This window comes from Ursus maritimus, unplaced genomic scaffold (assembly GCF_017311325.1).
Source record: "Ursus maritimus isolate PB19 unplaced genomic scaffold, ASM1731132v1 scaffold_36, whole genome shotgun sequence".
Classification (NCBI taxonomy): domain Eukaryota; kingdom Metazoa; phylum Chordata; class Mammalia; order Carnivora; family Ursidae; genus Ursus; species Ursus maritimus.
The window spans coordinates 953,416-978,940 of record NW_024426230.1 but is presented as its reverse complement, the minus strand read 5'-3'; the positions used below and the strand labels follow the sequence as shown (position 1 = coordinate 978,940).

At 41.1% G+C, this 25,525-nt stretch overlaps 1 protein-coding gene, 1 long non-coding RNA gene and 2 other non-coding genes across 12 annotated transcripts; 1 reads left to right on the top strand and 3 right to left on the bottom strand.

The window, feature by feature from the left end:
- Nucleotides 1-12: 12 nt before the first annotated feature.
- Nucleotides 13-13,162, bottom strand: LOC103656303. 8 transcript variants are annotated; one of them, XR_005832017.1, is made up of 7 exons: nucleotides 12,547-13,162; nucleotides 11,048-11,112; nucleotides 10,268-10,366; nucleotides 6,076-6,241; nucleotides 2,884-2,978; nucleotides 1,748-1,867; nucleotides 13-528 (listed from the first exon to the last, which is right to left on the bottom strand). It is a non-coding gene; the product is annotated as an uncharacterized LOC103656303 (long non-coding RNA). The 8 variants fall into 8 exon arrangements; XR_566594.2 differs by having other exon boundaries at nucleotides 10,314-10,366; XR_005832018.1 differs by having other exon boundaries at nucleotides 10,332-10,366.
- LOC121100351 lies at nucleotides 849-997 on the bottom strand. The gene has a single exon (XR_005832100.1). It is a non-coding gene; the product is annotated as a small nucleolar RNA SNORA79 (small nucleolar RNA).
- On the bottom strand, nucleotides 2,633-2,709 carry LOC121100352. The gene has a single exon (XR_005832101.1). It is a non-coding gene; the product is annotated as a small nucleolar RNA SNORD126 (small nucleolar RNA).
- Nucleotides 13,163-13,292: 130 nt separating the features above from the next.
- PARP2 (poly(ADP-ribose) polymerase 2) lies at nucleotides 13,293-21,966 on the top strand. 2 transcript variants are annotated; one of them, XM_008683661.2, is made up of 16 exons: nucleotides 13,293-13,450; nucleotides 14,370-14,522; nucleotides 14,831-14,901; nucleotides 15,510-15,560; nucleotides 15,781-15,877; nucleotides 16,308-16,383; nucleotides 17,028-17,130; nucleotides 17,867-18,026; nucleotides 18,282-18,420; nucleotides 19,690-19,753; nucleotides 19,831-19,965; nucleotides 20,335-20,462; nucleotides 20,614-20,713; nucleotides 21,113-21,211; nucleotides 21,452-21,576; nucleotides 21,697-21,966. In XM_008683661.2, the coding sequence occupies exons 1-16, from the start codon at nucleotides 13,408-13,410 to the stop codon at nucleotides 21,854-21,856; spliced, it is 1,704 nt and encodes a 567-aa protein (XP_008681883.1). In that variant the 5' UTR covers nucleotides 13,293-13,407; the 3' UTR covers nucleotides 21,857-21,966. The 2 variants fall into 2 exon arrangements, with proteins under 2 accessions (XP_008681883.1, XP_008681885.1); XM_008683663.2 differs by lacking the exons at nucleotides 13,293-13,450; nucleotides 14,831-14,901 and having other exon boundaries at nucleotides 14,374-14,522.
- The last annotated feature ends 3,559 nt before the right edge of the window (nucleotides 21,967-25,525 follow it).

The window sequence follows — 25,525 nt, the reverse complement described above, 5'->3', positions numbered from 1 at the left end:
GAGCCACCCAGTCTCCCCTAAGATTTTATTTTTTAAATAATCTCTACACCCAACATGAGGCTTGAACTCACAACCCTGAGACCAAGAGTCGCATGCTTTACCGAATGAGCCATGCAGGGTCCCCAAATATTAAGTGTTTTAAGTAGACTCCCTGGTGCCCAGATAGTTTAATGTACTTATATATACAATTTCCATCAGAGTCAAAATTTAAGTCCCAATTATTACATGTAAATAAATGTCTTGTTGAAATACCATTAAAATGGTTACCATTTTTCAGGGACTTAAAAAATAAATTTAATTCACTTCACATATTATCAAGTTATCTATTCTGGGCCAGGCATTACAGATAAGGAAGTTCTCGTGCTGTCACGGAGCTTACAATCTAGCAAAGAATCTACGAGTGATAAAAGCAAATATTTTACTCTTTCCTTTGATGCCTCTGACATTTTTCCAAGTTGGTTCTATAAGCCATTTCTGGTGAGAAAAGTCAGCTTCAATCTTTAATTTGAAGAATCATCTATCTTCATGCTGGAAAGAAAAGGTCATTTTTAATACTAGCCTGAAATGTATAGTAGTATAAAGAGCTACTCAGTAGAAAACTGATCAGTAGAAACTCATCAGTAGAAAACTGATTAAACCACTTAAAATTTAATGACTTCAGAGTTTAATGTTTCCGTAACTCTCAGAATCAATTTACTAGACCCCTTTTTTTCATAGTCCTAGGTCAGTGCTATCCAAATACTTTTGTAGTCAAAGGGGTTTCCAAAAACTATATCCTCACGTTTTCATATTGGTTTTATTTTTCAATCACAGGTACATTCTTAATCTAGAATCCCCACCTGCTTTGCGATTGTTTGACTCCGCAAAAATCAGAAGACACTAACGGACGGCCAGCCCATCCCCATGGTGCCCTGAGTGAAGACAAGTCAGCTTTGATATATGATGGACTAAAATCCCACTACCTAAGGCTCAAAAGCAGTGAGAGGAACAGCCATCAAAATTCATCTCCAACCATTTTAATAAATGTGTTAAGGAACATTTATAAAAATAAAGCTATCAAGTCACTCTTAATAGGAATCACTACATCTAAATTTTTAAGTCAACTAAGAGCTAGAAGAATCAGACAAAATGAGGAATAAGATGATAAATAAACTGGTGCCAAAACGAGGTTGCTCAACTAAAGAAAGTGTTATTGGAACAGTTATATAGAGATACACACTATAGTCCTTATCACCATACTTTGCTTAATTCTAGAACTAAATTAGGCTTTGTGTGCTGGAGATAAACATAATGAGGTATGGGCCAATTGGCAGAAAGATGCATATAAGCAAAAACTGCACAGGGACTTTGATGATAAATCAGCTAACATATTTTGAGCGATTACCATATGCTTAAACAGTGCTCTAAGCTCATGCATTTATTATCTCATCTTCAAAGTCAAGTTCTATTCTTTTGAATCCAGTACTATTATTCTCATCTTCTAAGATATAAGGACACTAAGACACTGAGATATTAAGAAACTTGCCAAGGTTACATAGCTGATTAAGTGACAAAAGATGTATTTGAACCCAGTCTGACTCCAGAATCCATGTAACTTATATTATTATGCTACCTCTCAGCATCTCTAATTGACTTTTTTTTTAAAATAAAATTTGTAGCAACTTAGCAGCTGGCCATGAAGCCAAAAGCTGAATATTCAGAGATTCATATGTATGTTAAAGCTTCTCAATTTCAACCTAAGCCTTACCGTAAAAGAAAAATGTTGTCATCACATCTGTTGTATATCCAGGACTTATAGCACCCAAGAATTCCAGCCTGGGAAAGAAATGAGACTGAGATCCAGTTTTGATCTCCTGAAACTTCATTTCTGCAAAAGACATAGCCAAAACTAAAAACTATTTCAAGTGCTGATGTGACTTTGAATTATTTGCATTTCCTGTATTTCTCCCTCATATGTACCCCATTCTCTGCTGAGACATGCAGGCACAGGTAAAGAATAGAAGCCTGTTCCATGTAGGTTCAATTATACAATATATGAATATAGTAAAGCCAGAAAATACAGGTTAACAAGATCACCCTTAGAATCCAATTCTAGAGACAATGATCCTTGGTATTTGAGTATATACTGTCAGATAATTTCTGAAGTAAACACAAGGATACGAAAACGTTTAAGCATAAAAAGGATTACACATACTGCTCTATAACTTGCTTTTAATGTATCACGAATACACTTCCATTTCAAGAAAGATAAACCTGTATCATAACTTATAAGTGACTATATAGTGTGGCATTTTATGATCTTGACAAAATTGATTTAAACAACTCTGGGATTCTCTCAATCTTACATATAGATTAATAAAATAGTGGTAAGTTTAAAACTGCCAAGTAAAGTGGTTGACAGAATTATACCAGTTATCAGTGCTTTTTCTGTAGGGTTTGAATATTTAGATTAAGGATTCTTGACCCTGGTTCTACCTAGCTCAAGAAAATACCACAAAAGATCAAAGCACAACAGAGTGTTGTAGTGTCAGATCCATAATTCGAAGATTTAAGAACTACCTGGGACTGGGGGCTAGATCCCAGTAAGAATGCAAAGAAGCGGAATGCACCTCCAGGTGTTTGCCCCAGCTTTAGTCTGCTCAGAGCATGTGTTTAATCAGGGTGATCAGCTGAAACACGGACTTAACATGCATTTCATCATGGCAAACTGTAAATGACTGATGAAGGGCAAAGCACCACCACCACCTCATCTCTAAACCAAGGTTAGAACGAAGGCTTTTCCAACTACCAAATTCTAGCCACTAACAATACCGGGCCCCAAAACTTAGTAGGTGATTAAAAATCCAAATGAAGTAAAAAATAGTTTTCTTTTTTTACACTTACCTCTGGTATCAAATGAACCAGCTTCTATCTTGGAATTAGTTGAATTACACGATCTACCAAGTATCTGAGCATCATCTTTCCAGATATTATCATCTCTGGAAAATAAAAAGTAAGTAAGTGAGTAAATAAAGGTTACGATTACATGACTTGAAGGCACACCAGCCTACTCCCAAGTCATACCCCTATAGCCTCCATGAAAATTAACCTCAAGGAAAACTTCATTCTTTATATGAACCTCTAGTCAGTAATATAAATTGACCCACCTATTTGGAGAAGGTCATGAAATGCCCAAACTCAGTATCACATTAGGGCAGGACTTCGTACACAAGCTCAGCTTTTTGTATAAATTTAAAAGTTTGGTGGCACCTGGGTGGCTCAGTTAGGCATCTGCCTCCGGCTCAGGTCGTGATTCCAGGGTCCTGGGATGGAGCCCCACATGGGGCTCCCTGCTCAGAGGGGAGTCTGCTTCTCCTTCTCCCTGTGCCCTCTTCACCCCTGCTCATGCTCTCTCTCTCTAATGAATAAATAAAATCTTTTTAAAACGTAATTAATTAATTAATTTAAAGGTTTGGGTAAAACTGTACAATAAGTCTAACCAAACTCGGAAAGTTTACAAATCGACAGTCTCACAATAAGAGAACAGGTATGGAGAAGGAAGGAGCCAGGTGCTGGCTGCAACCGGGGCTTAACAGCCATGGGAAAAATGAGCAGTGTGGGGCAGAAATGGCACGGGATACTCCTCCAACCTCTCCAAGTCCACAGGGTGTGTAACTAAACCCTTGTGATAAGAAGCTAATCTGCAGCTCCTGGCTGGCTCAGTTAGTAGAACATGCAACTCTATCGCAAGGTTTCGAGCCCCACTTTGGGCGTGAAGTATACTTTTAAAAAAATGAGAAGGTAATCCAAAATAGTTCACTTTTTCAAAGCATGTTTCAATTTTATTTCAGCCAATGTTGATTGTATTTAACCTTTATTCTTGGTAAAAATGTATCACAATAAACTAAAGAAAACCTTCCTCTGACATGGCAAAATTGAATTAGCATCATTTGGAGCCCAAGTTGGCCACAAGATGGCAATATAAGAAAAAGCATAATTTCCTCTTCCAACACTTGAGTGTCATCTAACTTTTAGGTGAAACAGGCTGGACACAAAATTCATCATCGCAGGCAACCTTCAGACTATTCCCTATTCACCAGATCACTAACCAGAAAGTTTCTTGTATTACATTTAATGATAATTTAACACTTACTAACTAAAAATATTACAATTATATTTTTATCATGTTCCTTTTCATGCAGCAATGTGAAGATTTTAAAATCTATAACCTCAGCTAGCTAGAAATACAAGATTCATGAAAATTAATGTCCATGGGGAGTACCAAATAAGAATCACTGGTCACAGAAGTCTTCAAGAAGAAAAAAGGTACAGGTTTTGAATGAGCCTAAAAATAGCACTTAAAATAATACCATATTGGGCAGTTGAAAGTTGCTAAGAGAGATCTTAAAAATTCTCGTCACAAGAAAAAAAATTGCAGGGGCACCTCGGTGACTCACTCGGTTAAGCATCTGCCTTCAGCTCAGGTCATGATCCCAGAGTCCTGGGATAGAGCCCCACATTGGCTGACTCCCTTGCTCAGCAGGGAGCCTACTTCTCCCTCTCCCTCTGCCTGCCACTCCTGCCTGTGCTCTCCCTCTCTCTCTGTGTCAAATAAATAAATAAAATCTTAAAAAAAAAAAAAAAAGAAAGAAAAGAAAAAAATTTGCACTGTCCATTAGGTAACACCACATTCAACCATTAAAATTAAAATTAAATTAAATTAAAAATTAAATTCTTCAGTCACACCAGACACATTGTAATTGCTCAATAGCCACATGTGGCTAATGGCTACCATCTTGAACAATACAAATATAGAACATTTCCATCATCACACAAAGTTCTGTTGGACAGCAGTGCCTTAAAGAATGGGTATGACTGAAATATGCTGACAGAAAGGAAATAGTAGCTACCATTCTTAAAAATTCCTACTATCTATCAAGAATTGTAGAAATCATTTCACTCAAACTTTATAATCCCATATTTACAGGGAAATTTGAGGCTCAGAGAAGTTAAATTAATTTCCTAAGGTCACCTAGCTATTAAGAGATAGGATTTAAATCCAGTTCTGTCAAAACTCCCAATTTTCACCTCACCATGCCACTTCCTACGTGAAATAAGAGGCAGAGCTACAGAAGATGGTTTGCTTTAGCCTCTAAAGAGAATGCTGTGCTGGCTCAGTAGGTCAGAAAGAAACCGAGGTGTTTTAAGTACCTGAGACATATAATCAAACTCCTGTCCTATAGCTGAAGACTGTTTTATTTATGTAAGATGTTTTTGGATGAGTTAGCACATTAGATTCCAAGGGACAGAGACAGGAAGTAAGCGCAAGGTTTCTACGGTTTTAACAGTATCAACCTCAAAACTCCATGATCCAAGTATTCCCTACAGGAGAACAATTTTATTTATATCATTTATATATATATATATATATATACACACACACACATATATATATATACACACATATATATGTACATATATATATATAAAATATATATATATATGCAACTTCTCTATTTGAATCATCTTACAAACAACCTAGATTGTAAAAGTTCTGGTCTCTGTATCCTTGGCACATAACCTGAAGTTTAGGACATAAATCCTGATGTTAAACACATGATACCTCCCCCGGTACGTGATGCTCCCTGCAGGATTCCAGCTATGCTTCAACAAATGTCACTCTACCACGTGAAGGCCATTTCATACTTACTGAGCATTTAGGGAGCTTAAGTAAATACTTTGTAAATACCCCATGAACTATCAATGACCCACTCATTTTGTTCCCCGTGAGAAGTAAATGCTTCAAAGTGCTGGTGCTCGTGGCCAAAACGTACATTTTTCGTTATGTGAACAGATGCTTCGTGAAGGCCTGATACAAACTACAAACTGATTAATACCAAGTCATCCGATGCTTCCAAGATTACTACTACCACTCAGGTTTACCCTGTTCCATGCCAATTACTCAGTGCCTACTCTGTGTCTAGCGTTATGGGATACAACAGTAACTCAAAGAACCTATCTTTTTTAGATAGAAAAGACACACAGACACGGGATACAGTGAGCACTCAAGGCCTAGCTTCGTCAAAGTTCAAGTACTTGCTTTATGGTCCCATCAGCCTTTAACCGTTCCTCCTGAGAATGTCCAAATCCAAGCCCACTGGATTGCTAGGGCGTCTACAGCAGATGTGACAGGTGCTTTCACAGTGCCACTTCTGGACTGGCACCCAGGCGTCTGCCTTCCTCCATGGATTCCATCTTCAACCTGAAACAAAAGGAAAACAATACAAAACTTCACACAGGAAGTAAATGCTCAACAGTCACTGGCATGGCTCTCTTTTAGGGATAGCTCGGTGAGACGCTGCGATCAGAACAGATTTCAAGTTTTGTTTCCCACTCACTGTCAGCTATTTTAGAAATAGTGATTGTTTTAACCTCTCAGAGCATATAGAAAATAAAAGTGGGAGTTCAGAAGCATAGACTAACCATTCAGCTCATACCAAGAGACCAGAATTTCACCCAGCCCCAGTCCTATTGCTGGTGTAACGAAGGGAAATACAGTACCTGAGGGCTTTGCATCAAAACAGCAGGAAAGAATAATGAAATCAGAATACGAGAGGCAGAAAAACTGCTGCTCTGTTAACCTGGCATTTTATCTATTTCATAATATTTGGTCTGTCTCAGAATTTATAAAGCACTTTCTACATTTACCTCATTTTGCAAGTACTATGTCATCTCCATTTTATAGGTCTGCAAGCAAGGTTGGGAGACTAAATGGCAGGCAGCTTAGTGGTGAAGATAATGGATTTTGAAGTCAGACCAAACTATTGAATCTTGACTCTCCCCACATATTTGCAACTTCTCTAAGCTTCTGATTACCTTTCTGTACAATGAAGACAAATACCACCTACCTCTTAGGACCGTTGGGAAGATTAAATGAGGTAAAATAAATATACACTACTTTGCACAGTAGTTGGCGTGTAGTTAAATATTTAATATGTTGTTTCTATTATTAAGTGTCCAAGCTCAACCAGCTAATGAGTAGGAATGCAAATATTCTGCCTAACAATTTCACTTTTCACAATAATCTTGAAGCCAAGAAAGACTTTCACATTCTTCATAAGGTCCTTCCAAATACAAGATACTCCTCACTGGAAAACTAGATGTTTCACATGATTTTAGCCATTTTAAGGCTTAAAAAAAAAAAAAAAAAAAAAAAAAAAAAAAAAAAAGCTTTGGTGGGATTCCCGGAAGCTTTTGTTTTGCATGTTTACATCCAAAAAACATTTCCATTTTCCCTAACTTAATACAAAAATATGAGTTTACCCACTCAACACCATAATTCCAGGAAGATATCCAACAAACATTTTGCTAAGTAAACACTGGAAACCTGCCCCTTCTGCGCTTGGTGAATACAAAAACCATGTGGTTTCTCTGGTTCATGCTGCCATTCCTTCTCAACATTAAACACATGTTCAGAGCAAAATAAACCATCCCTTACTTAAACTCAAGTGGGCAAAGATAAATTCACATAAAAGCCATCAGCGCGGTTTTGCTTTTGATAGAAAATCCTTTATTGCTCAGTCAGGACATTTATGGTGTTGGTTGGTTTCTAGTCATCATTGTGCACAAAATAAATACAAGTAACAGGAAGCACTGCATGTTTAGAGTCCTTATAAATATATCAAAAACCCCCTGAGCTGTCATACGTGACACATGACTTATACACACGGTTATTCATTTTGCGGGAAACAACAAGACCGTAAGCCACCTAAATGTTGACCAATAAAGGTTAAATAAAGTATGGTATGCACACACATGAACTTTCCGCGAAACCATTATAAAGAACGTGGATGCGGGCGCCAGGGTGGCTCAGTCGGCTAAGCGTCTGCCTCCGCTCGGGTGCCTTCCGGTCAAGATCCCGGAGTTCTGGGATCAAGCCCTGCATCAGGCTCTCTGCTCAGCTGGGAGCCTGCTTCTCCCTCTCCTGCTCCCGCTCGGGCTCCCCCTGCTTGTGTTCCCTCTCTCACTGTCTCTCTTCTCTGTCAAATAAATAAGTAAAATCTTAAAAAAAAAAAAAAAAAAAAAAAAATGTGGATATTCTTTATTTACTCATTTGGAAATCTTTAAGTGGGAAAAGTAAGATAACTGTTAAAGAGTATGTCAAGAGGGGAGGGCGAAATACACGTATTTGCTTATATTTACATAAAATATGTCAGGCAGGACACACAAGAAACTGTTAATGCTGCCGTTGGGGAGGGGAATGAGGTGGCCTAGACTTCGTGACCCACGCCTTGATCCCTTTTTCATTTTGACCCATGTGAATGCATTATTTTCCGACAATAAGTTAACAATAAAACTCGAGAATTATAAGGATTATGAGAAGTCTATTACCACATCCCACCCGCTAGTTTATTCCTTGCGCACCCGGCGTCCGTAAGAGTAATGAACACCTACATTATATTCAAACTGACGTAGAGCAAGGAGGAAAATGGGAATCCGTCTACACTCAAGGTCAGTCGGCAAAACTTTTTATAAGAAAAAAGATATCCAAAATAAATGTAATGCTTACTTCTAGAAGGTATCTAACATTTATTATAATACCTGGCCTTCATATATTTTGATTTTCAAAAGCGGAGCCTCATAATGGTTCACTGACTCGAGGTCACTGGAGGCGTAAACTGTGGCGCTCGCATTTGATTTAGGCTGATCCTGAGCTAAGGCCCCTGATTTTGTCTTTAGTATATCCTTGGCTTTTTAGGGCACCGTCACTACACGGCTACATTAAAATTGGAGCTCCTCTCAGGGCTCACTAAAATCATCACACTTCAGAGGTTGCTGCCTAGGCGCACTGAGAAAGCTGGAACGCTCTGAGCAAAGACCAGGGCAAAGGCGTTTGCTACAGCTCGCAAACCCAGCAGGGACCTGGCCCCGCGGACACGAGAGAATTCAAGTGTACTGGTCTGAAACTCCTCCTAAGGTCTGCCCGCTCACCCAGGGAGATAGAGGTCGGAACAGCAATTGGGATAATAAGAATACCTTTCCCGCCAAGCAAAAAAGAATCCAGGCGTTTTCCAGAAACACGGGCACTCGGTGTATGAACCGGAGTCTATTGTTTCTGGGTCACCGGGTCTCGGGGAAGGGCGGCAGACCCAGGGCTGCAGAGGCCCACGTGGAAACAAGCCAGGCAGAGCATTTCCCTGCCTTCCCCCAGTCTCCGCACGGCCAAAATTAATCACCTGGGACTCACACACACTCCAATGCTTACTTGAAATAAAGGCCTGCCATCAGGATACAGGGTTCAAACGGAGGAGAAATTCAAAACAGGGAGCGAAATTAAGTGCACACTTACCAGCCCACCACCAAACGGAGAGATAAGTGGAGAGACAGGAAGCGGCTTTGAGAAGCGGCTTCAGAGTCTGATTGGCTAATGAGTTAAACGCACATGCCCTCCTCCTTTACCTTAAAAGGTGCCGGAACGAAGCAACCCCCTCCTTCACCTATTTGTCTCCCAAGAACAGTGATGTTACTTGCCCTATTTTTAGATTGAATTTTCGAAACCAAGTTTCCTTTTGAGTTAATGTACTTAACAAGCAAACACAGCCTAGTGCAAGCTGTGTATACACATTCTCGTTGAGATGGCCCTACTGTACACAATTCTTTCCTTTAGGATAATTTCCCAACCTTTGTGACCTCAATATGGAATTTATGCAAGGTAACAGGTTTCATTATAAACAGTCTGGATCTATTCAAGTTAGAACTTACCTTCAGGGTATTATTCCAGTTAACAGGCTTAGTGAATAAAAGATGGGTGTGGTTAAGGGTTTAGGCTTTGAAGTAAACATCAGCTGTATAAACAAACTTTACTAAACTAACCCTTATCTTCTTGGTGTTCTTTGCCAGTTATATCACTAGTTCAAACTCCTTTGTCTTTTCTCAAATTTCACAAATTTCCTGTTTCTTTATCTAAAGGTATAAAAGTTTCCTGCCCTGGTCACTTCCTCCGGTCTTCATTCTCCTGTGAAGGCTCCTAAATAAGTTAAAAATTCAATAAAATTTGTATGTTTTTCTCCCGTTAATTTTCAGACCCCGATAGGGACTCTAAGAAGGTTCCCCCGAGTAGCAAATGAAAATCTATATTTCAAGGTGCCGCACAGGGAAAATCAAGGACATTTCACATAAGTTGTGATCGTTTGCAAGATACTTCCTAGCTGCATGATCTGGAATAAATTTCTTAAACTCTCTGAGACTCAATTTTCTCCTCTGTACCATGGGGGAGAGTAATACCTACCTCCCTAACATATACACAAATGTATGAAAGAGTCTGGCATAATGACCTGTCATAGTACACACACCATTCACGTTCTCCTTCCTTGCTCATTCCTCATTCCTGTAGAGAGAGGAGATGAAAAAGTAAATAACTCCTTGCATGAGTTTACTTATACACCTCTATTTGTCTACGCATCGTACAATTCTTTCTAGATACAAGTAAATCAATGGAAATTAGTTTTTGCTCCTAAATGTTGTGACCCACCCATAATTTCCTGCTTCTTATCAGTGGCAAGGTTACGTTGCAGGTTTTCTTCTCCAAATAAGAGATATGAGTGGATCATTTTGGAACCCCAGAAAGATGAGTATAGGGCTCTCTGAAATCACTGTGAAAACACTACTTTAGTAAAGGGCTTGGGAATACCAAGATGACATTCAAAGGCAACGAGGTACAGACCCTACGCGTTTTAAGGGTTGAAAAGGAAAGGCTGCCCAGTCTCTAAAGTGGTTTCCTGGCAAGGGGAGTGAAGAAAGAATCTGGGTCCTGGATCCATTGCGTTGCAGATGCTGAAATCAGCTGACTCTACAACCCTGCAAGAGAGCATTAAAAAAATGTGGAGCCCTGAGTTGCTCTAAGCAGAATATGTTGGGCTACACTTAGCACTGAACAAGTGGGATCATCGGCCCCCAAAGAACCTTACTGACCTATGCAATGATCTCCTTGAACAAGATCACCACTCCAGCACCGTAAGACAGTGTGGCCACACCATGTGAGTGAAAAGCAATAAAGTAGAGAACTTACCAGACTCTGTGTTTTGGGCTGAATGTGGGAGTCAAGCTGCCCCTCCCCCAGGCAAATACGATAGCCTAGTAGATAAGAACAAATTTTGGAGTTACCTAGATCTGTCCTGCCGCTTATGAACTGTGTGTTATGAACTGAATTGTGTCCCCCCCCTTAAAAAATGCATATGTCTTAACCCCTCAAGAGCTCAGAATGTGACTGTATTTGGAGGTAGCCCCTTTAAAGAAGTAATTCAGGTAAAATACGAGCGGGCCTTCATCCAGTATCACGTGTCCTTATAAGAAGACGAGACTAGGACATAGACACACATAGAGGGAGAACAATGCGTGGGAAGACAGGAAAGAAGACAGCTATCTACAATCCAAAGAGAGAAGCCTTAGAAGAAACCTAGGGGCAGCTGGGTGGGTCAGTTGGTTAAGTGTCTGACTTTGGCTCAGGTCATGATCTTGGGGTCCTGGGATTGAGCCTGCATCTGGCTCCCTGCTCAGCAAGGAGTTTGCTTCTTCCTCTCCCTCTCCCCCTGCTCGTGCTCTCTCTCTCTCTCCTCTCTCAAATAAATAAATAGATATATCTTTTTTAAAAATTTAAAATTAAAAAGAAGAAGGAGGAGGAGGAGGAGAAGAAACCTACACTGTAGACCCCCTTATCTTGGATTTCGAGCTTCCAGAATTGAGAAAATAAATTTCTGTTGTTTGAGCCACCCAGTCTATGACAGTTAGTTATGGCAGGCCTAGCAAACTAATATACTAGGTGAGCTTGAAAAAATTACTTAAATTTTTCTAAAGCTCAGCTTCCTTAGCCATAAAATGGGGACAATAACAGTACCTACCCTGTAGGTTTCTTGTGAGAATTAAATAATGTTTGTAAAGCTCACAGCATAGTAAGCACTAAATAAATTCTAGCTATTAACGATTCGAAGATTAAATGACGTTATACATATTAAAGCACTTAACTCAGTGTCTAGTACACAAAGCTCTAATAAGTATTATCTATTTTAAATAAATTTTCCATTTTTATTACATTTTTCCTATCTCCAAATTAATGCCTTTTAGACAAGTCTAGCTTATTTGTACCATAATTAAGTTAGATACAACAGATATCGACCTACCAAGGAAAAAGATTAACCAATCCAATCCCATCTAGCAAACATTTGCTGAGCACCTATATATTGTCAGATTTATTCCCAAGTATTTGATAGGCTTTGATGTTATATTAAATGCTATCATTTCTTAAAAATTCTATTTCTGTTTGAAGCTCTGTTATATTTATTCTTATATGCTATTTGTTAAATTTCCCTGCGTTAAAAAACTTGTAGTTTCTTCTGAATTTTTAATATTCACAACCAAACCATATACAAACTATAAGAATTTTGTTTTCTTCTTTCTAAATTTTATGTATTTTGATGAACAAAACTCTTTAATTTTAAGAAATCAAATTTGTCAATATTTTCTCTTACACTCATACACTCTGACTTTTGTCTTAAGAAACCCTTCCCTTACCTCAAGGTTCAAGTGCAGACCGTCAGATTCAGAGGGTCTGGGGGTGGTGAGTCAGACGTCTGCTTGTTAAGTGCGTTGCCACCCACCCCCTCCTGACCTAATGTCCTCACCAAGGAAGACTGGATTTCTCTGTTTTTAAAAGTCCCCCAAGATTAGCATTCTCGGAGCTTCCCTTGCTTGTATTCCACTCCGTGGGCTCTGCAGTTTCCTGCCGCCTTTTCCCCTAGCAAACTCAACTTTCCCACGCTTTCTTTCATGTCCTTCTTGTCCTCAGCTTTTCCTCTTCAAAAGAGAGCGGGGGAGAGTAGTCTGAATTGGGTTATGAGGCCCCCAAAGCAGGGGTACCTCACCTCAGCCATTGAACTCACTTTGCTGGCCGTGAGTCTGTTCCAAGCTCCGGCTAAGGAGGCATCCGCCAGGCCCCTCCCCGAGGGGCGGGGTCCATGGCATCTCCTGCCCAGTCTGCCCTCGCGCGGAGCCCCGTTCTCTGGGAACTCACCCCCCCGAAACTCAGGGGGGACCCTGTTAGGGCCGCTTTATGGCCCTAGTCTCAGACCTTCCCAGGGGACATGGGGTAGAGTGACGCAAGGCACTCAGCTCGTGGCCCCACCGATGAGCTTCCCTCCGCCCTATGGAAAAGGGTGGTCCTGAGGCGGATTTATAAGGCTCCCACATCTAAAGGCATTTCACAGTCATGGTGACTTCCCACAATACATAGCAACATGCAAATTTCGCGGGGAGTACCTCCCCTGTCCCTTGTACGAGGCTTCTCAGGACGCACGCACGCGCTCTGTGTTCCCGCCCTGTGACTCTAGGAGGGCAATTCCTGGGACAGTGTTCTGACGGGAACGTTCAGGCTCCATGGCTGCCCGACGGCGGGGGACGCGCAGCGGCGGGGCCCGAGGTTCGGTGCTCATTGGAGGGGGCGAATGCTGGGGGGCGGGGGGCCTAAAGGGGAACAGGGCCCTCTGCTCTAGCCCCTCCCCTTCCGTCGCCCCCTGACCCGCCCTTGGCTGTCAAGCTAGTTTAGGTGCTAAACTTTTTAAATTTCGGTTTCCAGAGCTTTTTGGATTACAGAATTGTGTATAAGGGCTTGTGGAGCTGTAAAAACTATTGTAAGATGCATCATTATTTTATGTATCGCTAAGAAAGGAAAAAGTGCTTCCGATTAAAACGTAATTGTTTCTATATCATCCATTGTAAGATGCATCCCAGTTTCAAAGAGTAAAATTCAGGTCTTAGAATTTATGAATATTACACCCTCTGTGTGTTATGTTCTTAAATGCATCCATCCTACAAATGGGTAGGTCCCTCTACAAATTAGGTACTATTGTTGTCATCATCTGGATTTTCCAGTCGGGGCAACTGGGGTACAAAGAAATGAAATAACTTCTACAAGATTCCACAGCTGGAAGAGACAGGACTGGGCTCTAAACTAGAGACAGATTCCAGAGCACTCTATTAACCATTATCTCATACCACCTTAAGTAGTTTGAAGATAGGTATTGGGAAAGTTTGGGGGCACAAGTAACAGAGATAAACACGCTAGGACCCTCATGCCTCAGGCTATGAGCTCACAAGAGACCTGGGGCTCCATTTTATTTTATCTTATTTTATTTTGGCTAGAATAGCAATTTAGGAAGTGATTTCTCAGACTATTGCCCAGAACAGTGGTATGGCAGTTATTTCTTTGTAAATTTATAAAACCATCTTGAACCATTTCTTTACAAAGATGATGTTTTTTCAAAGTAGGATCGTGTTCAGTGGGTACTCATTCTTTCTTTTGGTTCTTTGCCCATTCTTCATGGCCATGGCTTCTGTAGCATCAAATGAAGCTGGAAGAGTTCATAATGGCAACACAGTCATAGAAGACCCTCCTCCTGCAAAGAAAACTCGAAGATGCCAGAGGCAGGGGGTGAAAAAGGAGCCTGTGACTGGAGGAGAGGCCAATAATGACAGGACAGAAGACAAGCAAGGTCAGCTTTAAGTGGTAGGCCAGGGAGGACATGAGCTAGCAGGATTGTCTAGGGGAGGGGTGAGGACAAGGAATGCCTTGTTCTTTCAACTCTTACTTCTTCCTTTCTTGAAGATATAATTGATTTTCTATCCTTTGGGCATACCACGGTATGAATCTCCTTTCTCAGAATCTTCAGTTTCATGTAGTTTAGACAGATTGAGACCTGGACAGATCAGGATTGCTTGGGAAGGGCAAAGTTCATTATGACATGATAGCTATTTTTTATTCCCATACAAGTAGCTGTAGTACATATCTGTCTTCCTTCAGAGTCTGTGAAGACCTTGCTGTTAAAGGGCAAAGCTCCTGTGGACCCTGAGTGCACAGCCAAGGTGGGAAAGGTGAGAGACTCCTTTGCCCATTGATTTCTCAGAGAGCAGTTGTTCTTTTGCTACTGGGATTCCTGTCCGGAACACTGCTAGTATTCATTTTAGGAGTCCTCTCCAAAATACTGCTAGTGTTTAATTCTCTGCAAGGCTAAGAGATGGGAGTGGTGGAGTTTGGGGTTAATAATCAGGGTGTTTTTTAACTTCTGGGGTTGTCATCAGCTTTCTGCACCTCATTCTCTTTCTCAGTTAGAAAATTATACCATTATCAAGGAAGAACCATTTTTGTTTTCATGAGAAACTGTGCTCTGGTATGGCATGAGTTACTGATGAATGTGAAAAGGATTTGAAGAATAGAGAAGAAAGTCTTCCTCTGGAGCAAGTTTCCTTTAACTGTTAGAATCATTTGTTTTTCTGTAATTACAAAAAAAAGCAACATGTTTTCATGATAGGAATAACAGATTGTGTGTAGAAGAACATACTTTTGCAGTTCTTTCCCTGGAAGGTAGATATTGGTAGTGCTGGAGAATGACACCTTGAGAGAGAAGAAAATTGAGAGCATCACTAAGGATCTCATGAGGACTGAGACTATACTAATGGCTGTGTTTTCCTTCTCTCTCTAGGCCCATGTGTACTGTGAAGGGAATGATGTCTATGACGTCATGCTAAATCAGGTAAGGGGAGGAGCTGTTCTATGTATGAGAATTTTTTTCTTGATAATTACTGATGAGAGTGTCCCAATGCCCAGATCTTTAATTCTTAAGTCCCTGGTATTAGCCTTATAGTAGCCATTTCCTTACAGCAGTTACTGGTATCTGTGATCAAGGAAGACCTCAGTTTATGTGACTTCCGTTTGTAAACCTCTGTCTTATGTTCGTATTTCTCTTACCATAGACCAATCTTCAGTTCAACAACAACAAGTACTATTTGATTCAGCTGTTAGAAGATGATGCCCAGAGAGACTTCAGCGTTTGGATGAGATGGGGCCGAGGTAATGACTCCTATTATGGATTTTCTGATTTGTCATTCAGAAAGCCAGAAACAGCTTAGTGTGTAACCAGAAGCTCCTCTGGGTTTAAATGGGTGGAATGGAGGCTTTATAACCTGGGAGGGGCTTGCAAGTGGGGAATAGCAAGCATCTTCATTAGCAAGTTCCCACTGGAAAAACTATGAGCAGCCTGTTGAGGCTGGGAAGTGTCGTGCAGTTGGTCTGCGAATACTGCTCGGGGACTGTGACAGTTAGCAGGTAACTAATATCAACAGGATCAGTTTCCTGGGCCCATTCACCTTTCCCTCTCCCCATCCTGCCCTTTTGTAAGATGCTAAGCAGGGAGACCTTAGAGAGCTGTCTTATTACTTGAGAAAACTCTTCTTGGATTGGGAGGCAGGAAACCATCTTATGTGTGGCATTTACTTTGCAGTTGGGAAAATGGGGCAGCACAGCTTGGTGGCTTGTTCAGGGGACCTCAACAAAGCCAAGGAAATCTTTCAGAAGAAGTGAGTGCTGAGAAATGAGTACCCAAAAAATACCATTCTTCTTCTTGGATTATCTCCTCTAAGAATTTTATAATAAGTGTGATTTGGCCTCGATGTTAATGTATTTCCACTGTAACATTCTATGACTGGAACACCAAACTACTTCCTTAGTTAGTGATTACATCACCTGGAACCTTGAAATGGACTAAAAACAGAAGAATCTAATATATATAGCACATGACCAACAATTAAGGAAATTCGGGGAAAGTGGGCGGGATGAGAATATTCAGTTAGAGTTTTAAAATTTTTTTCACTATGATATGGATGCAGAGCTTTCTGGTCTCGGGGAATCTTTCAGAGAAAGAGATTAGAAAGGGATCTTTTGTCTAAAATCTCAAAGGCTTTTGTGGTATTTTAGGGCCTTTGGGAAGCTCAAGAATCCTTTTTTCCCATTTTTTGTTCCCATTGACTCCAGAACTTTTTTTTTTTTTTTCCCCATTCAGGGTCCTATTTTAGAATCCAGATTTTTGGGAAGTCAGATGTAAGAGTTCTAAGAACTAGTTGGGAAAAAAATAGCTTGAAAGTGTTCTAAGGAAACAATTATAAGCCCGTTCCTAGTAGTAGACCCTTATTTGTAAGATTTTCTCACCATTTGGACCCCACAGATTCCTTGACAAAACAAAAAATAATTGGGAGGATCGTGAGAAGTTCGAGAAGGTGCCTGGAAAATATGATATGCTAGAAATGGACTATACCACCACTACTCAGGTAGACTCTGACTATACATTTGGGGAGAAAACTGCCTCCTCTGAACCAAGGTGAAGTCCAGCAGAATGGCTTAGATGAGGTCCCAGACTAGAACAGATCAGGGTATCTTGAGTCTTGCTATTTCACACCTAGTAAAGGTAACAGTTCCCTCAGGGGTAACTTGCACGGATCTTTGTAATCTTGAAGGGACTGTAGATTTGAGATAGAATTTGCTTTCTAGTCTCTGTTATTTAATACAGTACTTTTAAAATCTTTGGTCCTATTTCCAGAAGTTTAATGTATGGATCAAGAGAGGAGTAATATATAGTCACACTGATGAAATGGCATTTAAAGTTGTCTTCACTTCTGGTTATATACCACATTAAAAAAAATTAATTTCAACAAATTCAGTTGCAACCAGGATGCTGAAAACGGTCACATACAGTATTGAGAAATGTAAAAATCTTAGTCCTTTTCAGATGAGAAAATCTGAGACATAATAGCTGTCTTTACATATTAACAACACATTGGGAGAGCCTTTTAGACTTGTTCCGGGAGTTTAACTGTGGGAGGCACATGGAGGAGTGGAAGGTGGGATCGCATCAAGTACTCTAAGTGGGTTAATAATGGAATGAACCTGTGTTCAAGCAGAAGCTGATTGGTGTTCACCTGCCAGGGCTATTGTAGAGCCGGCCCTTGCAGGGACCTTAGAATAGATCCTTCCAGAGTTTGTAATTTTTTTTTTTTTTGGCTGTAGAGTGAAGAGGAATCAAAAAAGGAATCTCTTCAATCGCCTTTGAAACCAGAATCTCAGCTAGATCTTCGTGTGCAGGAGCTGATAGAGTTGATCTGTAACGTCCAGGCCATGGAAGAGATGATGGTAGAAATGAAATACGACACCAAGAAAGCCCCACTCGGTAGGACTTCAGATTCTCTCCCACATTCTTTGTATTTCCTCGTTCCTTTAATAGGCTATTTCATCACCTTCATGATTTAAAGCTTACTGATATTGTGAATGAAAAAAAGGAGATCTGGGGTGAGAGGTAGTGTGGGGGAGGAGAAGCTGTTTCGAGAGTTGAAAAGTGAGAGTCTTTGTTGAGTAGGCACATGAATACAGTTCTCAGGATAGGACCCTAGTTGTGGGGTCTGATGATCTCCGGCTGGGCCTGCAGGGAAGCTGACGGTGGCACAAATCAAGGCAGGCTACCGATCTCTTAAGAAGATTGAGGACTGTATCCGGGCTGGCCAGCATGGACGAGCTCTCCTGGAAGCTTGCAATGAATTCTACACCAGGATCCCACATGACTTCGGGTAAGGCCTGTGCTGCTGCTTCTCTTGGTCCTCTACCTCACTGTATCCACCTACATCACTCAACAGCAACTATTATCTTTTTACTCTCGTCTCTAATGAAACGATCATCTTGGATACAGAGCCAAAATGATTTATAGATAGCCTGTGTGGTCAACTTACAAGTTTGGGATGCAATCCCTGGCCTGATTATAACCATATTTTCTGACCGAGCAGAAGTTACCAAGAGAAAATAGGTTTAGATATCCAGCCAACAGGTAAAATAGCTTCAGGCATAAAACTCCCTATTTCCTATTCAAATGATAGTAGGATATAAATACATTTTATCTTTGTTGTTTCTATATTTCTGGTGCTTCTTCTGTTTTTATTCCTTTTATTGCTTTATAGTGCTCTGTAACCTAAAAGTAACCCTGAGTGGTCAGCGGGTCTACTTCTGTTTCTAGACAGGACTATATCCAAGCTGTTCCTTATTGATGTTGATAGATCTTATTTAAAAAACAAGATTTGGCTAGTATCAAAGACAAGAAATAACAAGTGTTAGACAGGATGTGGAGGAAAGGGAACTCTTGTATACTACTGGTGGAATTGTAAATTAGCACAGCCATTATAGGAACCAGTATGGAGATTCCTCAAAGAATTAAGAATCGAACTACCATATGACCCAGCCATTCCACTTCTGGATATTTATCTGAAAAGTATGAAAACACGAATTCAAAAAGATATCCATCCGTATGTTCATTGCAGCATTATTTCAATAGCCAAGATATGGAAACAACCTAAGTATTCATTACAGATGAATGGATTAAGAAGTGGTATATATATACAGTGGAATACTACTCAGCCATAAAAAAGAATGAAATCTTGCCATTTGCAACAAATGGTTGCATGGATCTTGATGGTATTATGCTAAGCAAAATAAGCCAACAGAGAAAAACAAACACCATATGACTTCACTCATGTGGATTCTAAAAAAACAAAACAGAAATTCATACAGAGAACAGACAGGGGAAAGGGTTGGGGGTGGGTGAAGGGGGTGAAGGGGGTCAACTGTATGGTAAGGGATAGTAACTGAACTTGCAGTGATCACTTTCAAATTAGGAAGCTGTACATCTGAGCTGTATATACATTAAGGTAACCCATAAAAAAGAATTTCATTTCTAGTCCCAGATGTCAAAATCTATACAGTGTGTTTATCTTTAGTCTTTTACTCTTAGTCATGTGCCTTTGGCCACACGTCAGAGAACTGATTGTGGGTTATATCTCTGTCCTTAGACTCCGTACCCCTCCATTAATCCGGACAGAGAAAGAACTGTCAGACAAAGTACAACTACTAGAGGTGAGACGTGTGGATTGGGAAGTATTACTCTCTGGTTCCAAGTTCCTGCACATTGATCCTGTATCTCATCTTGCCAGGCTTTGGGAGACATTGAAATTGCCATTAAGCTGGTGAAGACAGAGCTGCAAAGCCCAGAACACCCATTGGACCAACACTATAGAAAACTACATTGTGCCTTGCGCCCTCTAGACCATGAAAGTTATGAGTTCAAAGTAAGAAAAAAATGATCATTTATTTTCCTACAAGACCCATCCCCCTAATCCCACTGTTCTGTGACTACTTCTGGTTAAAAGTAAACTTTTTTTTTTTTTTGGTGAGCAGCAAGCAAGGTTTATTGAGTGATGGTACAAAGCTCCCAAAGAAGGAGGGGACGCAAGAGGGTGGCCGGAGAGCAGACTTTTATATAGAGCAGAATTTCAATGTACCAAGAACTGGGGAAGGTAGAGCTCTTTCTCACTGTCTTGTGAGACCATTAGGGAGCAGAAAGTCTGCCAGTTTTTACCAGAAGCCCTGAAGTTCTTCAGCTCAGTCTGGTCTCTTGTAGAGTCCACACCAGCCATTTCTTTCATTCCTTTCCACAGGTGATTTCCCAGTACCTGCAGTCTACTCATGCTCCCACACACAGGGACTATACCATGACCTTGCTGGATATTTTTGAAGTGGAGAAGGAGGGTGAAAAAGAAGCCTTCAGAGAGGACCTTCATAACAGGTCTCAGTTTAGCTTTGGGTTTGGGAAGACATTCCCTTGCCTGAAGTGCAGTTATGGGACTTCTGGAAAATGGCAGAAAATGGCTTTTTTATGTTTATGGCCTATCTCTGGTGGAGAGCAACAGAGTACAATAATAATGTCCTTTCCCCAGGATGCTGCTGTGGCATGGTTCCAGGCTTAGTAACTGGGTGGGAATCCTGAGCCATGGGCTTCGAATTGCCCCACCTGAGGCTCCCATCACAGGTTACATGGTGAGTAGAAATTAAGTCCTGGAGGCACAAGGGTAAAGGATACAATAATTTTCTCAGTCTTTTTTTCCCCCCTTTTTTTCTAGATTAGGATTTGGTAGTACCCTTCCCAAGAATTAAACCAGCTCACTGATAACCCTGACATTTCTTTTTCCTTTTTTCACACCCTGACATTTCTTACTATGTCCCTCTTTCTTTAAATTCCTAAAGCTACCCCTTCTAGCCCCTCAGAATGCAGAGACTCACCAATACACCTGCTTCTCTGGCAAAGAATTGCAAGGGGAAATGGAGGAGGGTCTATACCGTGTTTAAGATCATGGAAACACAGGGTCAGTGGTATGGGCCTTCTTTCTAACACAATGGATTACGCAGCTCACCTGCACGTTCGTTTATATATTTCAGTTCGGTAAAGGAATCTACTTTGCCGACATGTCTTCTAAGAGTGCCAATTACTGCTTTGCTTCTCGAGGAAAGGACACCGGACTATTGCTTTTATCAGAGGTGAGATGAACATATCTATGATCTCCAGTTTATTATTGGTTCCTGTTTTTCCAGAGAGGAAAGTTTGACTCCAGCACCAAGAGGTTCATCTGGGAGAACTTCAGAGGGAAGCCGAGGGCAATGTCCATTCCACCCTCTGCAGGAGGAGGGGAAGAAAGTACCAGTGGGATTTCCTGTTTGGCCTTAGAGCCGTCCAGTTCTCAGTAGGATGTGGGTGTTCAAAGATCTCTTGCTTTGCAGGTCGCTCTAGGTCAGTGTAATGAGCTACTAGAGGCCAATCCTGAGGCAGAAAAATTACTTCAGGGCAAACATAGCACCAAGGGACTGGGCAAGATGGCTCCCAGTCCTGCCTCCTTTATCACCCTGTGAGTACTCAGAACCTATAAGGCCAGAAGACTTCTTTTGGCCAGATAAGACTCTCTACTTTCTATATTCCAACTTCTGACCCAGAGGCAGATGTTGACACACTTTTTTCCATTTGGCAGAAACGGGAGCACGGTACCCTTAGGACCAGCAAGTGACACGGGAATTCTGAATCCAGAAGGTTATACCCTCAACTACAATGAATTTATTGTCTATAGCCCCGACCAGGTCCGTATGCGGTATCTTCTAAAGGTTCGGTTTAATTTCCTGCAGCTGTGGTGAATGTCGATATTAAATAAACCGGATAAGGTCTGATCTTCAAACAAGAAAATAGGCAATGTTGTACTTTCGAATTTTCTGATCTTTTATGTAATAAAAATAGCACACATCTACCACTGGCTTCTTTGGGCTCTGTTTCTCCAGCCACATATTTCTTCTCATGTTTGTACTTTTTCATTTTCAGGACAAAAAGTATGCATTGCTGTATGTATCCCACAGCTAGCTGCAAGTTACTCAGGATCCTGTTCCTTCAGCAGAATAGCCTCTAAGCATTAAAGGATGCCAGTGGAGACGGATGCTTTTCCCCACTTAAGTCAATTTTTCTGCTAACTGCAGTTTGTTAGGTATTATTACAAGAAGGGAGAGGCAACAGAGGCTGAATTGTTCCCTTGCTCCCATCCAAATCTTCTAACTTGCCTTTTCCCCCTGTTTATCAACTGAAGACCAGGTCTCCCGCCACTTATCCTAGGACTCAGCAGATGTCCAAAAATCTGGACGCACTTAGAAGACCTGTCACTAAGCTCAAATACATCTCAGGGAGGAAAAGAGAGAAATAGAATGAGTTTGGAGATGCCCTGCTCCACCTAAGAAGTACCGAAGTCCAGGTCAGATCCAGACTTCCTGATGATTTGTAAACACAGGCAACACAGATACACCCCCCCCCACACACACACCCACACACACCCACACACACGTACACATAGGTACACCATACTTCCTTAGATAACAGTGAAGGTTATTTAAATGATAACAGTAGCCTGTAACTTTTTAGAGACCAGATTACCAATATCTATCAAAATTTAAAATATACATACCCTTTGACCTAAGAACTACAGATGTCCTTGTTTGCATAGATGATGTCAGTGCAGCATTGTTACATGCAAAAGTTCCCTAGATAAGGAACTAATTAAATATATTCACTCATTGAAATACTGTGCTGCTGTTAAAAGTAGACTACACACTTCTCCAAAAAGTAGGATACTTCCCAACTCATTCTATGAGGGAATATGAAACCAAAACCAGACAAAGATACCACCAGGAAAGAAAACTACAGACCAATGTCCCTTAAGAATACAGATGTGCAATAAAGTGCTACCAAGCCTAAACCAGTAACGTAAAAAGAATTATACACCATGACAAAGTGAGACTTATCAAAGGAATGCGAGGTTGGTTCAGCATATGAAAATCCGTCAGTGTAGGACAAAAGTCACGTGACTATCTTATTAGATGCAGAAAAGGCATTTGGCAAAATCCAGCACCCTTTCAGGATAAACATTCAGCAAAGAAAGGAAGGGACCTTCTTCAACCCAATAAAGGACATCTATGAAAAACCCACAGAAAGACTGAAATAGATGAATGACTCCATACATTTAGAAAATGGGGAAGAAGGGATAAATCCTTTCAGGGGGATTTCAATTAATGTAGAAGGCTTGAGGGAAATAGAAAATCATTAGAAAACGACAGTAATGGGGCACCTGGTTGGTTCAGTCAGTTGAGCATCTGACTCTTGATTTCAGCTCAGGTCATGATCTCAGGGTGGTGAGATTGAGCCCTGCGTCCAACTCTGCACAGAGCATGGAGCCTGCTTGGGATTCTCTCCTTCCTCTGCGAGGCCCTCCCCCCACCCCCGCGTGCGCTCTCTCAAAAAAGAAAACCACGGTAATAATTGCTATAGTCAAGGTCAATGGATGAATGCTAAAATTAGTGGAACAGGATAACTTGCATAGTCTCAAAAAACCTACCTCAAGATTTACTGATTACTGTGGTGATTTTAACATTAGAGCGTAAATTCTTTGCTAACTCTCCTTCCAGGAGGTTTAGCCTCCCTCCTCTTAAGTGGGAGCTGGGCTTAGTGACTTGGCTTCTAACAGAGTATGGAAAGATATAAGTAAAAGAAAACAAAAAACACCTTACCCTTAAAAGTGATCAATTTTGGGGCGCCTGGGTGGCTCAGTTGGTTAAGTGTCTGCCTTCAGCTCAGGTCATGATCCCAGGACCCTGGGATCTAGCCCCACATGGGGCTCCCTGCTCAGCAGGGAGCCTGCTTCTCCCTCTGCCTCTGCCATCCCCCACCCCCATACACTGCTTGTGCTCTCTGGCTCTATCTCTCTGTCAAATAAGTAAAATCCTAAAAAAAAAAAAAAAAACGAATTCAGAAGATGTTTAAAGTACAACCTAAATTAATTTTCCCTTCAACTCCCTTGGGCACATATTTACTTTTACCTGCAGTCTCTCACAGCAATTATACTATGACCTTGCTGTACACCTACAAGATAAGAAAGAGAAAAAGCCGTTCAAGAGGGCCTGGCCAACAAGGCTGAGTCTACTGAGCAAAAGTCAAGTTAGCCTTTTCTTCACTTTCTCCAACCCCATTCCTCCAGCCTTAGATGGGGTGCTTTTGTAGAATTTTTAGAGTATGGAAGACACACGTCTAGGGCTTCCTCCTGTTCTTGGCCCATGCTCTCAGGGGAGCAAAGGCAAAAGACTGAAACTAGCAACTTCTAGGATGATGCCATGCAATGGTTCTCTGTAGCATTTCTGGGAAATATTATAAATTATAAATTTCAAGTAACCTTAATTTGGATTCTGGTCACAGCGTATGTGGAGGAGGTGGTCTAGAAGGTATTTTTAGAGCCCTTGCATGAGACACACAAGAAAAATAGAAGCATGACCTATGATTAAGACATCAGCTGACAGCATTTCTTATATCTATCCTGTCTGAGGGAGACCATGGGGCATTGGTAGAAATATGGTAAAAGTCCCTCAGGCGATTTGTCCATGTAAAACCTGGAATCAGGCAAAGTGAGAACAAAACAGCATCCTTCAACTCCCCAATTCCTCAGAACTCCTTTCTAGATCAGAGTGCAGTGGTATTTCTCTGAGAGAACCCTACCAACTTAGGACAAAATCTCGTAAGCCTGGCTTATCAGATACAAGTCCTTGAATTCTTGGGCACAGAAGACCTTTAACCTTTCCCTAACCCTTAGAAAGAGCCTCGGGGAACTTCCTCTCCCATAAGATAGAATTACAGGAAAATAAGGTTCTAGAACTTAAAAGGGTCAGTCCATGGTGAGTCCGTGCGTAGGACTGTTCCATCTCTCCATTTGTTTTCATCTTTGTGACCTTCAATTTGAGAGCTACACTTTTGTGGTTTCTTCCAAGAATGCAAATTACTATATTGACAAACATGTGCACGTCAAGTGGCTGCTGCCGCTGGGTCAGAGGCTGTGAAAGCCAGGAGTCTCGTTCTGCTCAGCGCCGCGGCTTTTCGCCTCTCATCTGGGCACTTAGTTCTGCACGGAACAGGCTGTTTCTACGGGAGGGACCTGATGTTCTGTCTAAATGCCCTGACTGGAGGGCACTTTCAACCAACTCTTCCTTCTCTTACTCTTTCTTGACTAAGTGAGACGTCTTCACGCTCTGCTCAAACCAAGCACCGCCGGCCAGCATCACTCATTCCTCCTCCTTGGCAGGAATGGCATCTCAGGACCCTCGCGCCAGCAAATGACACAAGATTTCTAAAGCCTGCTTTCAAAGAATATCTATTAAAGAGCTGGTTCTCTTTCTTGCAGTTCTAGGAAGGACTGAGGTTAAATCAGAAAAGAAACATGAGAACGTCCATATTCTTCTTCATCTGCACCCACATCAGAACACAGGTAGGACTGCACTGGA

Coding starts and splice junctions, on each gene's coding strand:
- PARP2 (XM_008683661.2), top strand. CDS start 13,408: ATGGCTGCCCGACGGCGGGGGACGCGCAGCGGCGGGGCCCGAG. Junction 14,523..14,830: donor CAGGACAGAAGACAAGCAAG/GTCAGCTTTAAG, acceptor GTCTTCCTTCAG/AGTCTGTGAAGACCTTGCTG. Junction 16,384..17,027: donor AAGGAAATCTTTCAGAAGAA/GTGAGTGCTGAG, acceptor TGGACCCCACAG/ATTCCTTGACAAAACAAAAA.